At 35.0% G+C, this 15,329-nt stretch overlaps 1 protein-coding gene across 4 annotated transcripts in view; it reads left to right on the plus strand.

The window, feature by feature from the left end:
* CYRIA (CYFIP related Rac1 interactor A) overlaps positions 1-14,200 on the plus strand; it is a 53,764-nt gene extending 39,564 nt beyond the window's left edge. For all 4 annotated transcript variants that reach the window (XM_088527199.1, XM_088527197.1, XM_088527200.1 and 1 more), the window contains 9 exons: positions 6,131-6,252; positions 7,007-7,112; positions 8,111-8,247; positions 8,332-8,409; positions 8,678-8,794; positions 8,889-8,968; positions 9,964-10,090; positions 12,472-12,542; positions 13,888-14,200. In XM_088527199.1, the coding sequence (XP_088383325.1) occupies positions 6,131-6,252; positions 7,007-7,112; positions 8,111-8,247; positions 8,332-8,409; positions 8,678-8,794; positions 8,889-8,968; positions 9,964-10,090; positions 12,472-12,542; positions 13,888-13,951 (902 nt within the window). In that variant the 3' untranslated portion in view covers positions 13,952-14,200. The remainder of the gene's footprint in view (positions 1-6,130; positions 6,253-7,006; positions 7,113-8,110; positions 8,248-8,331; positions 8,410-8,677; positions 8,795-8,888; positions 8,969-9,963; positions 10,091-12,471; positions 12,543-13,887) is intronic.
* The last annotated feature ends 1,129 nt before the right edge of the window (positions 14,201-15,329 follow it).

Raw genomic sequence — 15,329 nt, forward strand, 5'->3', positions numbered from 1 at the left:
AAGTATTTATATAAAGAAAGTGGATAAATTTCACAGTCAACTTAAGCAAATCTAAACCTGTGCTGCTCAAAAATGGTTGATGGGATCCTGTAGGTGACACTTCATTGCTTAGTCTTATATTGTTATGCTAGGATTAACATGTACATACACATGATTGCAGCAATGATGTGGATGATTACTATGTGACAAAATGCCCTGGCTAAGAAATCTCTCCTCAAAAATAAAAACGCTAGTTTAACTCTTTCCCCCTACCTAACAATATTTAAGCTAGATCAAAATGTGATCTGGATGTGACTGCATGTTCAGAGGAGCCTTAGGCCTGGCACGTGCGTGGGAATAAAAACGTAGGACAGGACAAGCGGTGCAGTTGGCTCGAATGTCTTAGGTCAGTCATGAAACTGCACCATAAGTCAGCACAGTAGGATCATCCCCACCTCACCATTACCCACAATAATAACAACAACAACATATATTTTTAGGCAACATGTTGTAGGAATGAGTGATCCTATGCAACATCTCTTTAAATTTATTTTCCTATCGGCTATGTTCTCCAAAACAGAATTCTTTACCTTGATGAAAACTTTAGGCAGAAATCTTGTATTTGATCTTCTCGAAAATTTCATTGTACTGGATTTACTTAAATGTATTTTTTCAAGCTGCTTTTCATCGATTGCACACTTCTTTTGCTCTCATACTTGTCACCAGCCTGTTCTTTTCATATTTACCCTTAGTGCTTCCGGTACATTTCTTTTGGATAATTCTTGAGTTCTTGAAAAACAGCCCAGTAGGAACAGGAGGACGTAGGAAAAAAAGTGTTTTCACCTAGCTTAAAAGGTTTTATGGGGTTTTGTATGTTTGTTTGTTTTCAAATTCTGACTTGCATGGTATTTGGAAATGGGAAGGCATCCTGAAAAAAGGAAAAGCTTTTTTCTAAATTTTACATTTCAAATGTTATTAAAATACTGAATTGTTTTAATCTTCTCCTAATAAATTTTGAGATACAGAAAGATTTGTTTAAAATGTTCCCTCTTTTTTCCACTTCCTGCAAATGCTTATGTGATTGGTTTTATTTTTATGATGTGTTTTACTGCCATTATTTTTAATTCCAAATTAGAAACCAAAATTCACAATTGTCATGGTCATATCTACATTGTCGAATCCAGTATTAATTTCAGTTAATGCTCTGTATCAACACTTCTGGGTGCTTTTCAGTACTCATTTAGAGTTAGCCATCTACTGTGGATCTGTGCAAACAGAAGTTACTGAAAGCTGAATTTTATCTGTGAATGTAGAGGCTTCTTCTGTCTGCTTGTTGAATAATTTAGCATTTTGAAGCTTCCAGCCTTGCAAGCAAACAGCCGTGCCAGAGACAGATAGTATTTGTGTCTCCAGTGCGTGATAGAGTGAAGAATTTTGTCCTGTGCAGATGAAAAAGCCCTTTCTTTGGAGCAAACCAGATACATTCAGCCAAATTAGTGGGTATTTTTTGTTGTTGTTTATTTAATATCTACTTAGTTTAGATGGAGAAAAAGAGTCTGTTCATTTCTGGAAGATGATCTGAATTGTTCTTTTACACTTGTATCTTCTTGTGGATATTCTTACTTAAAATGCATACTTGAACTGATTATCCGCTAATTCCATAATTCCCTCTGCCTTTTGATTTGAAAACTAAGTTTGTTAGGGAGATTCTAATGAAGACTTTTCTTAGTCCATAAGGTGAATTCTTTTACAATGAATTTTGTCAATTCAAATCCTCTTTTTGTTCTCTAGGTCTTTACCTTGTGTAAGTTAGTATCAGGTGAAAGGATCCTGACTGATTCTTTTTCTGATTCTTTCCATAGCAGCTTATGAATGTAATGTTTTGAGGAAAAAAAATATATATATACACACACACATACACAAATTACTGCTGCCCATAGAGGGCCTTTTTCAGAAGAATGCAGGCTAGATATTCAAATTGATGTTTTTAGAAATAATGGGAAGTTTCTATTAACCATAGCTTGTTTTGAACTTAAAAGACTGAAGTTTTATAGCATGCTTTGAATGGCTCTCTGGAGGATAGAAAAATATGCTAAAGCTGCATCTTAATTCCTGTCCTCTCCCCAAAATTAAAAGAACTTTTTAAAGCCTAAACTTGCTGAGCTTAGAGAGCCAAGTAGCCTGAGCAGATTCCCCTTCTTCCTTATTGTTAGCCAGATGGGCTTGTTTTCAGATCCCAATTTAATCTGCCCACTCCTCATGCCAAGAATCAAGACCACTTATTTTTAAGGATTGCCCCTACGCTGATGGGAGGATTCATGGAAGGAGGATTGAGGGGAGTTTGGGGTGATAATTTTTCATGTATGACTGAATGTGTCTGTTCTTGGAAGACGCCTGCAAAAGAGCCACTGCACAGATTTTGTCTAATAGGGTATTAATTAATTCCTTTGATCCAGGGGAAAGATTTGAACTAATCTGTTTTTAACCTGATGGAGATTATAGTCTAATCTCTTGCCCTGCTAAAAGTGCCCTAAGCAAATATTTATGGTTCAGTTTGCGAGAGATCACATCCTTGTCTCCTCTTGGAGCCATCCAGCCACTGAGTCTGGCAGAGCTGGAGGGAGAAGCAAATGAGAGCAAGTCTGACACTAATTTCCCTGGCATTGCATTGTGCCTATGGCAAGTGTTAACAATTTAGAGATAGCTTTCTTTTGGTTAAAAAACAGTTAAAAACCAGTAATAGAACTTGGGTTTAAACCATGGATAGGGTACTATTTCAACATAATACCACTCTTTTTAATATATGAAATACAGGAGGTGTTCACACCCTGTGAAATGCAGTATGCATCATAGCCGGTAATGCTTTGCAACTTGTCTTTTTTGGGGACATAAACTAGCTTTTTGTCTAATTTTCTCCCAGATTGGAAAAGTCAAGTTTGTGACAAACCTGCAACAGGACCTGAGCATAGTACAGTAAAATACATGAGTTTTAGTAGTTGTATTCAGCAGTGACAAGAAAGGCTGGAAGCAGAGCTTATAAGACGTCTTCTTTCAGTTATTACTCAATTACTAGGCTGTGCGAGCCTAAATGGTGATGGTTTAGATGGATATGATGCCTCATTTAAAGAAATGCAAAGACTAACCGTCTTCCATGGGAATCCTCTTAACCTGTGATCACTTTGGCTCGGGGCGGAATATAATTCTGTGCTTTTAGTCTGCATTTGAGATTAAAGAAGGGAGTATGGATTGGAAACACTTCTATTACTCTCCTGTATCACTTCACAAAAACTAACTCTTGAGATATTGTTATATTTGATTTTTCTGTTGGTAAAGGCTCCATATCCATTCTCTTTTGTATAATCTTGCCTTTTAGTATTAATACCCTTCTACGTCTATATAGCAGTTTCTATGTATTTTTCCTCATGTGATGTTGATGAAGAATAAAGTAGATACCTTGAACAATTTGGGTTTTTTGATATTGAAGCTTTCGGAGGTGGAAGGTTCCGTAGTGAGTATAATCTGAAAGCTAACCCTGTAAAAAATATCAGACTTTAATTGCAGGGGTTTAGTGATTATGGTAACTTACTGAAGGGACCTGCATTCACTGTGAGTAACTGGTAGCGCTTCTGGTTTTATTTATAAATGTGCTAAAATCACTCAAGGAGATCGTTGGTTCTCTGTCCAATAATATGAAAAGAGGTAATCATTCAGAAGCAGTAATGCCATATTATTATTGATTCAGGAATAACATTTCTTACTTGAATTAGAAAAACGAGCTTTGGCTTTGTTAGAATAGAAAACAACATAAAAGGCTAAAATGTAGCCATTAAGAGTTCAGTATCCCTATTATTGTTATTAGTTGTAGTACTAGTAGTGGTATTGTTCACAGCAAGATGAAACCTTTCCCAGTGATCTGTTACAGGTATTTCAGTTGGCCATCTTTTGGTGAGATTTTTGTGTAGAATCCCTTTTGAAGCACAATCATAATCTTATCTGAGCATCTGTTTGTCTATGTTTTTAAGTGAAATGCATGTTAAAAAAAAGCCTGAATCATCCTCTTTATTTTTAAGCTAAGCACTTTCAGCACAAATATAAACTGCTTCTGCAAGTGCAAGCTAAGCCTGTTGCTTTGTAGCCTTTGCCATCCTCTTCCTCTCCCTCCCCATTCACTCTTCCACTCTCCCACCTTCTTCCTACTCCTGCTTCCCCAGGTGCTTGGACACTATAGAAAGCTCAGCTGGTTTTGAATACTCGCCCTTATGTCAAGTTTCAAAAAATTCATTGGGAAAATCCGAAAAAGAATTATAGATGATTTTACTTAAGAGCATGATTAATCTAAAAGCACTGAATAGCCTGAAGTATTTAAATCGCTATAGGGGATAATTTTTAAGCAAATATACTGTAAAAAGTATGTGAAAGCACTTTAACCAATCCATGCTTCAGGTGATCTGATACATTGTAACATACTTTATTTTACTAATAGATTACTTATTCTCTTTTGGGTCTTAATATTTACTGAAAATATTATTTTAATTAACTTGTATTCAACTTAAAATGTAGACACTGATATATAGGTGAATCCTACATGTCCCTTTCTCTGTTGTTGCATGATGAATAACCACTTTTATCATTAAGCTGAGAAATGTTTACTGTTTTGTATCCTTCTTTATTGGAAGGTACATGGAGACCTGAGATACCTGAGATACCTGAGATTTCTTGCAGCTTGGGAAAAGAAACAGTCAGTAAAACTGTGAACTTCACAGAATAAACTCTGTTTCACAGATGTGATTTTGCTGTTTGAGGAAATTTTCCCCTTGGCAATGCTTTCCTTCTGGAGTGTTCTAAGAACTGACGTCCCTGATATGAGGGAGTGAGCTAAGCCAAGAAGAGTATGGGCTTCCAAACTCAGTTTTTCTCTGAAGGATGCCCAGTAGTCTATCTGGTGTAGGGAAGAGGACAAGCTTAAGCTTTTTGGAGGAGAGAGGAATTTTTTGGTCCCTTGAAGTTATCCTGGATATAAGACCCAGTTTAGTTCAGCTAGTTATTATTGCTTTCATCCATTCTCTGTTAGAGGGATATTAGGGTATACTTTCAGAGTGTGAAATGAGAATTGTTTCACTTGCTGACTTCCATGGGATTCATACAGAAGTACAGAAAACTTCTTAAGCATTAATTGCTTCAGAGCTACAGAGAAGTAAGTCTCATCCAGTTAATGCGAGGTCCACATATTGCTTGATGTATTTAAACACGTTAAACAGTGAGTCTTAATGTAGATGCCCAATAGTGCCTAAGCAAAAGGATAATTTTTCTGAGACAGTATTTTTTTTAACTGATCCTAGACTGGGACAAAAATGCTTAACCTAGCCTGAAAGCTCATTGAGAAAGGCTTGGAGAACCTCTATTCTTTCTACTGCGTTACCAGTCGCACTGTTGTGTTTGGTTCTGAAGGGTGGAGGTTTCCAGCAAATGAATCCCATGCTGATATGTGGCCAGAGAACTGGTTTTCCTTTCTTTAAGGAGAAAAAGTCTTCCTGGAAAAAGCATTTTTAGTATTTCTTGCTTAGTAAGTTAGAACTCTATGTAGCAGTTCTTTCTAATCAGTGAGCTTTGAACTCAAGATTATTGCAGTGTTTTTAATTCCTTCTATGTTCATTTTATTTTTGCCTGCTTAGGAATGTGTGTCAATTGAAGGACAGTTTAAGGTACATGGTATTCCCCTGCTCCATCCAGTCAAAGGACTGATTTTATCCCCAGGCTGCAAGAAATCAGAACTACCTTTTGTAGTCAAGTTGTAGAGTTGTTGAAACAGAGGGACATTTTTACTGAAGGATTCATATGTTATTCTATTTCCTCATAATATTGTGATTCTGTTTCCCTTTGAAATGCTTGTTAATGAGAAAAGATATTCTGAGCAAGAACTTGCCAAGTTTTACAGAAAATTACTTTGTTGTAGATTAGAGACTGTTTTTCTTTCCCCCTCCCCCTTGGAATAGAAAGTACAAACTTTGTTTTTACTTTCAGATACAGAATTACAGTGTGATAAAAATAAAATCAGAATGGAGGTATAAACAGTCAAGTTAAATTCAGTAGTGTTGCCATTTTTATTGCAGCTGCATTTTGACTTTATGCCTTTTACTTTTATGTTTCTCAGATGCACAGCCCACAGATGGGGAAAGGGAAGTATGGAATCAAATCAGTGCAGTTTTACAGGACTCAGAAAGCATGCTTGCAGACCTCCAGGCTTACAAAGGAGCTGGACAAGAAATTAGAGATGTATGTTTCTTACAGATATTGACACTTCTTTGCAAGCAAAATGGAACATAATTCAGTGGATTCCTTGTTTTTTTTTCATCCATGCACATTCTATGAAACTATATGAAAATATTCATTAGAATTGTACTTAGAAAACGTTACACATTATTTCATGCTATATACACAGCAAAATTGAGTATATGAAAATATACAGGTGTATTTTACAAAGATAAAGTTAATATTTACTCTTCTGTAAGATGAGTGTTCTGTAAATGAATTAATGAATCACAGTAAATTACAAGATTATTTAAACTCTGCAGGTGTCTTATTTCATGAACCCTGCCCAGTAATTTAAAATATGACTAAACCAACCGAATCTTTTCTTTCATCAGTCTCACGATTGCTATTAGTGAGAGCCAGTGGTTAGTTCAGAACATGTTGCAGATTTCAAAAGCATTAGAACCTTAAAAAAAAAAAAAAAAGCCTTTCTGTAGCCTGTAGTCATATAGAAGACCTTCCCTGAAGAATTATTTAAAACATTCCTGTATGTAAATGTTGTGCTGGAAAAAAGAATATTAATCACCAATGTTAAAAGGGAGAGGGAAGGTGGAAAATCATGGGGTTTTTGGGATTTACTAATTTTCTATTCGTATATAGTGTTATTCATTTGTGTTTTTTCAATACTCATTTTCTAAAACATACTAGAAAACCACTGAAGCACCTTTTGCTTGTCATCCATGGGTCAGAGTTCTTCACAGTGACATTTTTGTTTCAGGCAATTCAAAACCCCAATGATATCCAGCTGCAGGAAAAAGCATGGAATTCAGTATGTCCTCTGGTTGTAAGGCTGAAGCGCTTTTATGAGTTTTCACTCAGATTAGGTGAGACCTGTCTTAGTATATCTGTTTTATGAAGTTACTGTACGTATACAGGCACGTGAAGTTTCTTTTACCCTTCAGTTTTTAAGTTATTTTTCATCTGTAGACATTTACAGTTTACATTTATCAGAGTATATTTTTAATCTTTAATTTCAAAATCACTGTACTTCGTCACCTCTTAAACTTGTACTGTCTGTACTGAAGAATACAAACAGCCAGCATGATTTTGTAACTATGTCAACTTTCTCTGGTGCATCATGGTTCTGCACTTCACTGCTGTTTATTGTATTAATGTAATTTACCTTGTGTAAATTGTGTTCTTGAAGAGATTAGAGTTTTAAAAAGAATGAAATCTGAAAATATTTTGAGACTTTTTCTTACAGGGACAATAGAGGAAAGGAAGTATCTCACAGGGTGAAAATCCAAGTTTGGGCATACTGTGAGCTGACTTTGCCATTCCCATATCTGTTGCTACTCGTCCCTCCTTCCAAATCATGTCATTATACCTTTAATTAGGAATCTGGAGGAGAACTAGTGTGCAAAAACTTACAAAGCGGGATATCAGTTTTTGAGTATTGCAGGAGGTGGACCACATTGCTGTCAGTGGCTAAGAGCACCGTTTTAGTGACATGGCAGAACCATCTCTGCACTGAGTGATGGCCAGTAGAGGAGATGGCCAGAAGGAGAAAGGGTTGAACATTTGGGTGCATTTGGGTACCCTTTCTAGCATTTTTGGTAGGAAAGCCAGCCAAAAGATCTCAGAAAAGATAAGAAAGGGAAGGAAAGCAAAAAGAGCTTGGTGCTACAAAACGGAGAGAAAATGGCAGAGACTGAAGAGGCAGATGTCTGACAAATGTTGCTCACCCTAGAATAGTGAGGAAGCATTCCTGTCAGGCCTGTGCAGAGATTTTTTTCCCTTCTGACAAAGTGTATTGATAAACTTACTTTAAAATTGTCTTAATGTGGACTGAATACTATTTTTGCTTCTAAATCCTTTTCAGAGAAAGCCCTGCAGAGCTTATTGGAGTCCTTGACATGCCCACCTTATACTCCAACTCAACACCTGGAACGGGAACAGGCTCTAGCTAAAGAATTTGCAGAAATCTTACATTTTACTCTCCGTTTTGATGAACTTAAGGTTAATGAAATCCTTTAATATTTGCTGATTTTTTTCCATATATTTTGAACACCTGAAACTGATTATTTCCTGTCTTCCTTTAAGATGAGAAACCCTGCAATTCAGAATGACTTCAGTTATTACAGGCGAACAATAAGTCGCAACAGAATAAACAATATGCATGTAAGTAAATACCACTTTGATGTTCTGTTCACACTGAGGTATTTGCCAGTGTGCATTCATACCAGTCGTGGTATTCTTTTTTGTTTGATTCACTAGTTGTCATGTTCTCTTCTTTGCACAGAGTTAATCAGGAGTCCAGATCAAGTGATTAGACTGGAACTATTCATGCAACAATCTGCTTGCTGACATGAACACATGCTACATATTCTCTTGCTGATGGAAATTTTAAGAGTTTTACTAACTATTTTTTTAATCATGTTTTCATCAGCTAGACATTGAGAATGAAGTAAACAACGAAATGGCCAATAGGATGTCCCTGTTTTATGCAGAAGCCACACCAATGCTGAAAACACTCAGTAATGCAACTACATATTTTGTGTCAGAAGTAGGTAATCGGAGAGAAAAAGCACAATACGTTATTAATTATGGTTTTACAGTAACAATTTTACTGAACGGTGGTTGTTTTTTAACCCTTTTAGAACAAAACTTTGCCAATTGAGAATACAACGGATTGTCTCAGTACTATGGCTAGTGTATGTAAAGTCATGTTGGAAACACCGTAAGTTTGGCATTACATCTTACTTTTTTCATATGAGAGAATTTACATTGTATTTTAAGTAACTACCTAAGGTAATCGGTTTTTCAAAATGAATTTTAGTATGTTGGTCTTTAGTTGTTACTACATTTGTTTACAAAGAATGTTCTGGTATTAGAAAGCCTGATCTATTATTTTATCCATCTTTGATATTTTTCATGAAACAGCATTGAATTCTGTTAAGGAAGGCTTAATGGTCAAGTTATTACTGCTTTTGTTTTATTAAAATTCTGGAGAGGTGTGTATGCATGGGAATCATCTCACAGTCCAGGAATATTTTGGAAGTAGTCATTAAAGTAACCTGGTTGTGTAAGCTGGTTATGTATGATTAAAGAAGTAGAAAGTTGTTGCCTATCCAACAGAAGATAAAGACATTGCCTATACTGTTCGATACCTGGTTGTAATTTTATGATAATTGAACATCTTCGCATCTGGAAGTCCATGGCCTTTTATTCTGGTCATGTCATGATGCTGTGCAATTTAGACAGAAAAAGAAAAATAAAGTCCTAATAAGCTGAGAGGTAGCATCCAAATGTTAACTTCTTCAAAATGGAAATTAAGACAAAAGTAGTAGCTTTCTTTTGAGGTCCTAGCATGTTATGTTTTTAACAGTAAACAGAAATATAGTTAATCTCCATCATATTTTCTGAGCTATGGAAGCCTTTGGTAAAATGTTCAAGGCTGACTTCACAGAGGTCACAATCTGAACTTTGAGGAGTGTTAGGAGGAGGATACATGTCTATTTCCTAGCTTTATTTCTGATCTGACAACGATTTTTGAAATTCAGAGATTCAGAGATTCAATTCATTGGCATATATTTTCTTTAAAATATTACTAAGGTTCTTTTTCAACCTTAAAATCCAAAATTTAGAGTTCATGCATTCATAATCTAGTTCTAAAACTGTTCAAGAAGTTAAGAGTCAAGGCTTTTTTTCCCCCCCTCTTGTTCTGTTTTCCAGAGAGTACAGGAGTCGATTCACCAGTGAAGAGACTCTTATGTTCTGCATGCGAGTAATGGTGGGAGTTATTATCCTGTATGATCATGTTCACCCAGTGGGAGCTTTCTCAAAGACATCAAAGATTGATGTAAGAGTGACTTACTCTCATCTAGATTTTTTCAGCACAAACTTATGCTTTTGTGTAAATTGTTTTAGTAGCTTTTGAATAGAAAAATTTAAATATTTTCATATATTGGTTTGAAATTAAAATAAAGATCTGGGTTTTTCTTTCTTTTTTATTTTCTTCTTTACACAGATATTCATTTGTCTTTGTTAGCTGTGATATCCTACCAACTGTATATAGTTATACTAACCTAAAAGAACTAAAATATATAAAATAACTTTGTATTACACTGAGTCTGGAATAAGTTCTGCTATCATAATTTTTATTAATTGTGTAATTTATTCTGAAATGCTCACTTTTGGCAATAATTTTGTATCAAATAAGCAAATAGTCTACATTTTCTTTGTTTGGCTGAGATCTGAGGTAGCAGAACCTAAGTGTTGCTATTGTCATGTTGATACTGAGCTCTTAGTTTTAGTTTTGACATGATCAGAAAGAGGGAAATCAGTGCCGTTTTATTCACTGGACATGTTACAGGCACACACAGAGAAATACTTTTTGTGCTACATATTTTTGTTTTTACAGTACTGAATCTCTTGAAACATGTCTCCCAGCAGAAACAAGTTGTAATTCATGAAAAAAAAAAATAATAGCCTTTGCCTTTGCAAGATAAGCTACTTCAATGTATATATAAATATATGTGTATTTTAATATTTTGAGTCATCTTTAACATTTTTTATTTGCAGATATCAGTATTTCATTACATCTACCGTTTGTTTTACAGAAGGAAAGCTATGCCCCAAAGAGGTGAATAGATTTCCTTAAGGTCATGCAGCAGATAAAGCCTGGGAATTGAATGCAGACTTCCTGCCTTCAGTCTCTTGTCTGGAAGGCTGCAATCCCATATAAGTAAAATTCTTGTTAGGACCAAAAATAAAGTGTTTGTGCTTTGCTTTTCACATTTATCATAAAGCCCTGTAGTCCTATGAGGTAGATGTTAATTGGAAAAAGTGGAAAGAAGCACTTAGCATATTAGGAGGTATGAAATATACAATTCAGTCTTTAAAAATAAGTACACAATCTCAAATCTTAATTTGCTTAATTAGTTTAGAGAGCCTTCTCTAACAATAATGACAATAATAAAAACTCTTAAAATGTGGTCATTTGTTCAAATATGGTTGTCGAAATATGGCCATCAAAAGATGATCATTTGGCTATAATATGAAAAATTACTCTTCTCTGCAGACCGGTCAGTTCTTGGGAGCCATTTCAAGAGAATTTCAGAGACAATGGGGCAAGTTACCATTCCCATATTCTTTCATGGTTGCAGGCTGTATTTTAAGCTGTTAATTCCAGGCACCTAGCTTGGATGTCCTAACTGATTGTCTCATTTGACTGATTTAAGGCTTCTAACAGAGACAGAAATGAATGATTTGAATTTTTATTCCCCTTTGAGTTTGGGTCTGCACTGATGGGGAATTTTGATTGGCAAACACAGGAGTCCAGTTAAGTATTCCATAATAAGGAAAAGTTGCTGTTTAGCTACAAAGAAAATACTAGATTTAGCACTGTAGTATGACCTGGAAAATTAGAAGGTTGAGATCTTGACTTTACATCATCTTTATCTGTCATGTTAAATAAACTGGAGTTCATTTAGGTAACTTTTGAATAACTATTAGATGTCTTTATAGCAGTGGGAAGAAATAGGCACTTCTGCAGTATGATTCACAGTGTCTGAAACTATCGTCTGAATAAACTGGAGGAATTTCTTGTTTCTCTTTATCACCTATATAAGGAATCAGTGTATTAGGTTAGATCAGTTCAACCTCTGCTTTCTGTGCTTCATTTCCTCTTTTTGTAAATTTGGACAGTGCTTTCAGTTTGTCTTTTAAAGTCTTCAAGACAGGTGTTCTTTCACTGCACTTATCAGATTAAGTTTGTAACTTAACTTATGATTTTTTTTCATAACTAATTACCAAACAACTCTACCTTTACAACTCTAAGCTGAATAATGAAAATTAATTCCCTGTGTGCAAGCACAAAACTGAAAGTCACATTTGAAGCATCTCTTCTGTCTGATGCTAAAAGCAATGGCATGGAACACTCCCCATGTCTCATTGCTTTTAGTATATATGTTGTTTTTAGAATTAGAGAAACCATGTTCAAAATTAAATATATAGTTATTAAAGTACATGCACTTATTAAAGAAGACATCATTTTCACTAAAGTTAGACTTAATACACTTAAAATAGCCTTTAATAATTTAAAGTGTTTTTCTTGTGTCTCAAAGTACAGTGTTAAGACATGGTAAGAAACTTAGTACACTGTCTAGTGAAATTTATCCATGTTTTCAGCTAGTGCAATTTATATATCATTGTTCAATAGTGGCATCCTTCTGTTCCCAGATGAAGGGTTGCATAAAAGTTTTAAAGGAACAACCTCCTGACACTGTGGAAGGACTTCTGAATGCCCTCAGGTATGTATGGGATAATATTTTTATTCAACCTCAACAAATTCTTCTTTTTCTTTCCTGAACTCTTTGTACTTAAGACTTTTCTCTTTTAAGAAGCTTATTTTCTCAAGTAAAGTTCATACCTTTCACTTCTGTTTCACTTTGAGAGGCAAATGACTACTGGAAGTCGTAATCCCCTATTCAGAAATACTAAAGTAAAGGCCTGTTTAATCTCCCCAAAATTTTACCAACCAATATGTAAATATTAGGTGTAAGGGAGATTTCCAGACTCACATAATACTCAAATAGAAGAAACTGGCATCTTTGCAGAATATTTTATACTATTTCTTTCTAAGATAAGACAAATTATTTTTCTGTCTTCATTGTTCAGAGACAGCTCCAAAACATTAAGTTTAAATTAGATAACTTCAGTTATAGAAAAACTAGTTAAATGACACAGATTTCACTGTAGACTCTCCTTTAGACTTCTTAAGTCATTTATAACAAATCACCTAGAGCTGTGTATGATACTCAACAACTAATTGTTAGGCAGTTTTTCTTAGAACAAATTTCAGAATTCTGAGCCATTTTTTAAAAAAATCCTGCTAAATTGCACATCTACAAGAAGACAGCAACCTAAATCCCAATCTTGTAGCTAAGCATTTAAGACACTTTCTTAGGAAGCAAGGCATAATGATCTGACTTCCTGAAATTGAGAGGAGATGCATAGGACCAAGTGATACGAGTTTAAAATAGAACAACACAAAACAAAAAACTCTGTGTAATTGTACATCAGAAGATGTAAGGATACAGGACCTTTAAGAAACTCACTCTTAAAATTATGTTCCTAGTGTCTGCCTATATTCAACCCAGCTTCCTTTTGTAGTTTTCACTCTAATTCCTATGTCTTTCCATGTTTTTCTTTCTTTTGAGACCTCTAAGTGAAACCAAAGATAAAGAGAGAATTCCTGAAAAAATTTTTGTAGACAAATGGTAAACAGTATTAAGTGCTGCCCTTGGAATAAGTTTTGAATTCAGTTTCCTGCTCAGTCACAGGTGGGTTTGACTGCAGACCCATCTTTAAAATTTAAATTAACATACTTGTTGAATAGAGGTTACTGTGAGTGTTCACTTGAGGCCAGGAACCACAATTCCCCACCTGCTCATAGGGAATCATTTGTTTTAAAGAGTGTATTGAAGATAAGACGGACCTGACAGACTATTAGCAGTTAAGCTCTAGTGATCGGTGAGTATATATGTGTCCTTAAATACATAGTAGAACTGTATTCATTTCTAAAACAGGCTATGCAGTGTTCACTTTTCTATTTATTTTAAAAATGCTGTTTTAATCGATCCTTTTAATTTCTAGGTTCACTACAAAACACCTGAATGATGAATCTACTTCAAAACAAATCCGAGCTATGCTGCAGTAGCATCCTGAGACAAATAGATGTTTGTATTGGCCACAGAAGATGTGTATGTTTACATAATTTAATACTGTTTGATGTTAATACTTGTGTGTATTTACATAACCATTTACTTCACACTGCTAAAATATATGAACCTGTAGTCATAACCTGACTGACTTTATATAGTGCAGCCTAAGGTTTTATGCTAGCCTTTATCTTTTGACTTTTAAAATGCCTTTTTACTTAAATATTTCATCTACATCTACAACAGTCTATCATCTGTGCATTTTAATCAGCCTTCTCTTCCACAGAAGTAAGTAGTAAAGACAAAATGGAATTAAATAAACAGAAATATTGAATAGTTATCAGAGAAGTAAAATTTAAAGGAGTAGAAAATAATTGTAAGTGAAAATAAAATTCAAATATTGGGTGTGTGTTAAAAACCTGCACAGTTTTTTTGACATTTAGCTATACAAAGCTCATTTATGATTAGAAGGTAACATGAATGCTCATCACCCTCTTAAAATGTGTTGTCTTTCCTATATTAAATGGAAGGTTGAGAACCCTCTTATTTCAACGATTATGGGCCAGCTGACATTCAAATATGCATTGTGAAAGAGGTTATTTTACCTCTTCTATTTAGTATAGTTTGTATCTACTCATTGTTGAGAAATTCGTACCCTTTCTCAAGGTCCATATAAATAAACATAAAACATGTTCTAAGAGCTGCTGCTGGATTTCGTGTCTGTATACTTTTAAGTAGGTTTAGAAAGAAAAGAGAAAATTCTAATGTCTTGATTTAAGTAGAAAAGAGTTAGCCAGCATAACTAGATGATGATAAATAACTGCTAGAGACATCTCTAACTGGTAAGTATTTTTTTTTCTGATATAAAATGGTTTAAAGCAGAACACTCTTCCACAGCAGCAAATTTCCCTAGTGTCAAATAGCCCTCATCAGAATAGGGACAATTTAAAGAAGTTTAAAGGGTTGAGCTGCTATTAGGCACTCAATCAAGTTTCTTTATACTGATATTCATCAACTGCGAATTAAACACAGAGTGAACACAGAAGTATACTTCAGCTCACTGCTCCCCATTGATTTTTAGATGTGATGACCCTTCAAGAGTTGGGTTCCTTGCTGAGTTGTTTGTTCATAATTTCCACTAAACTTTTCAGTAAATGGAATAGAAATATTTTGCCAAAAGCAGCAAAGTGCTCTTGCTCTGTTAAGTGTTTGAGTGATCTGCAGTTGCTGTACATATTCTTGCAGAGGTCACATACTGAAACTGTTCATTTTTGTGTACTTTGCCTGCTTGTATGCATGAAAACTCCAGTTCTTGTGCACAGATTTATGTTTGTTAATCTTTGTGTATGTAAGTCAGGGTTTGTGTGCTGTCACTGG

Source organism: Tinamus guttatus, unplaced genomic scaffold (assembly GCF_059628265.1).
Source record: "Tinamus guttatus ecotype Peru unplaced genomic scaffold, ASM5962826v1 Tinamus_guttatus_pri_ptg000263l, whole genome shotgun sequence".
In the NCBI taxonomy this organism is placed as follows: Eukaryota; Metazoa; Chordata; class Aves; order Tinamiformes; family Tinamidae; genus Tinamus; species Tinamus guttatus.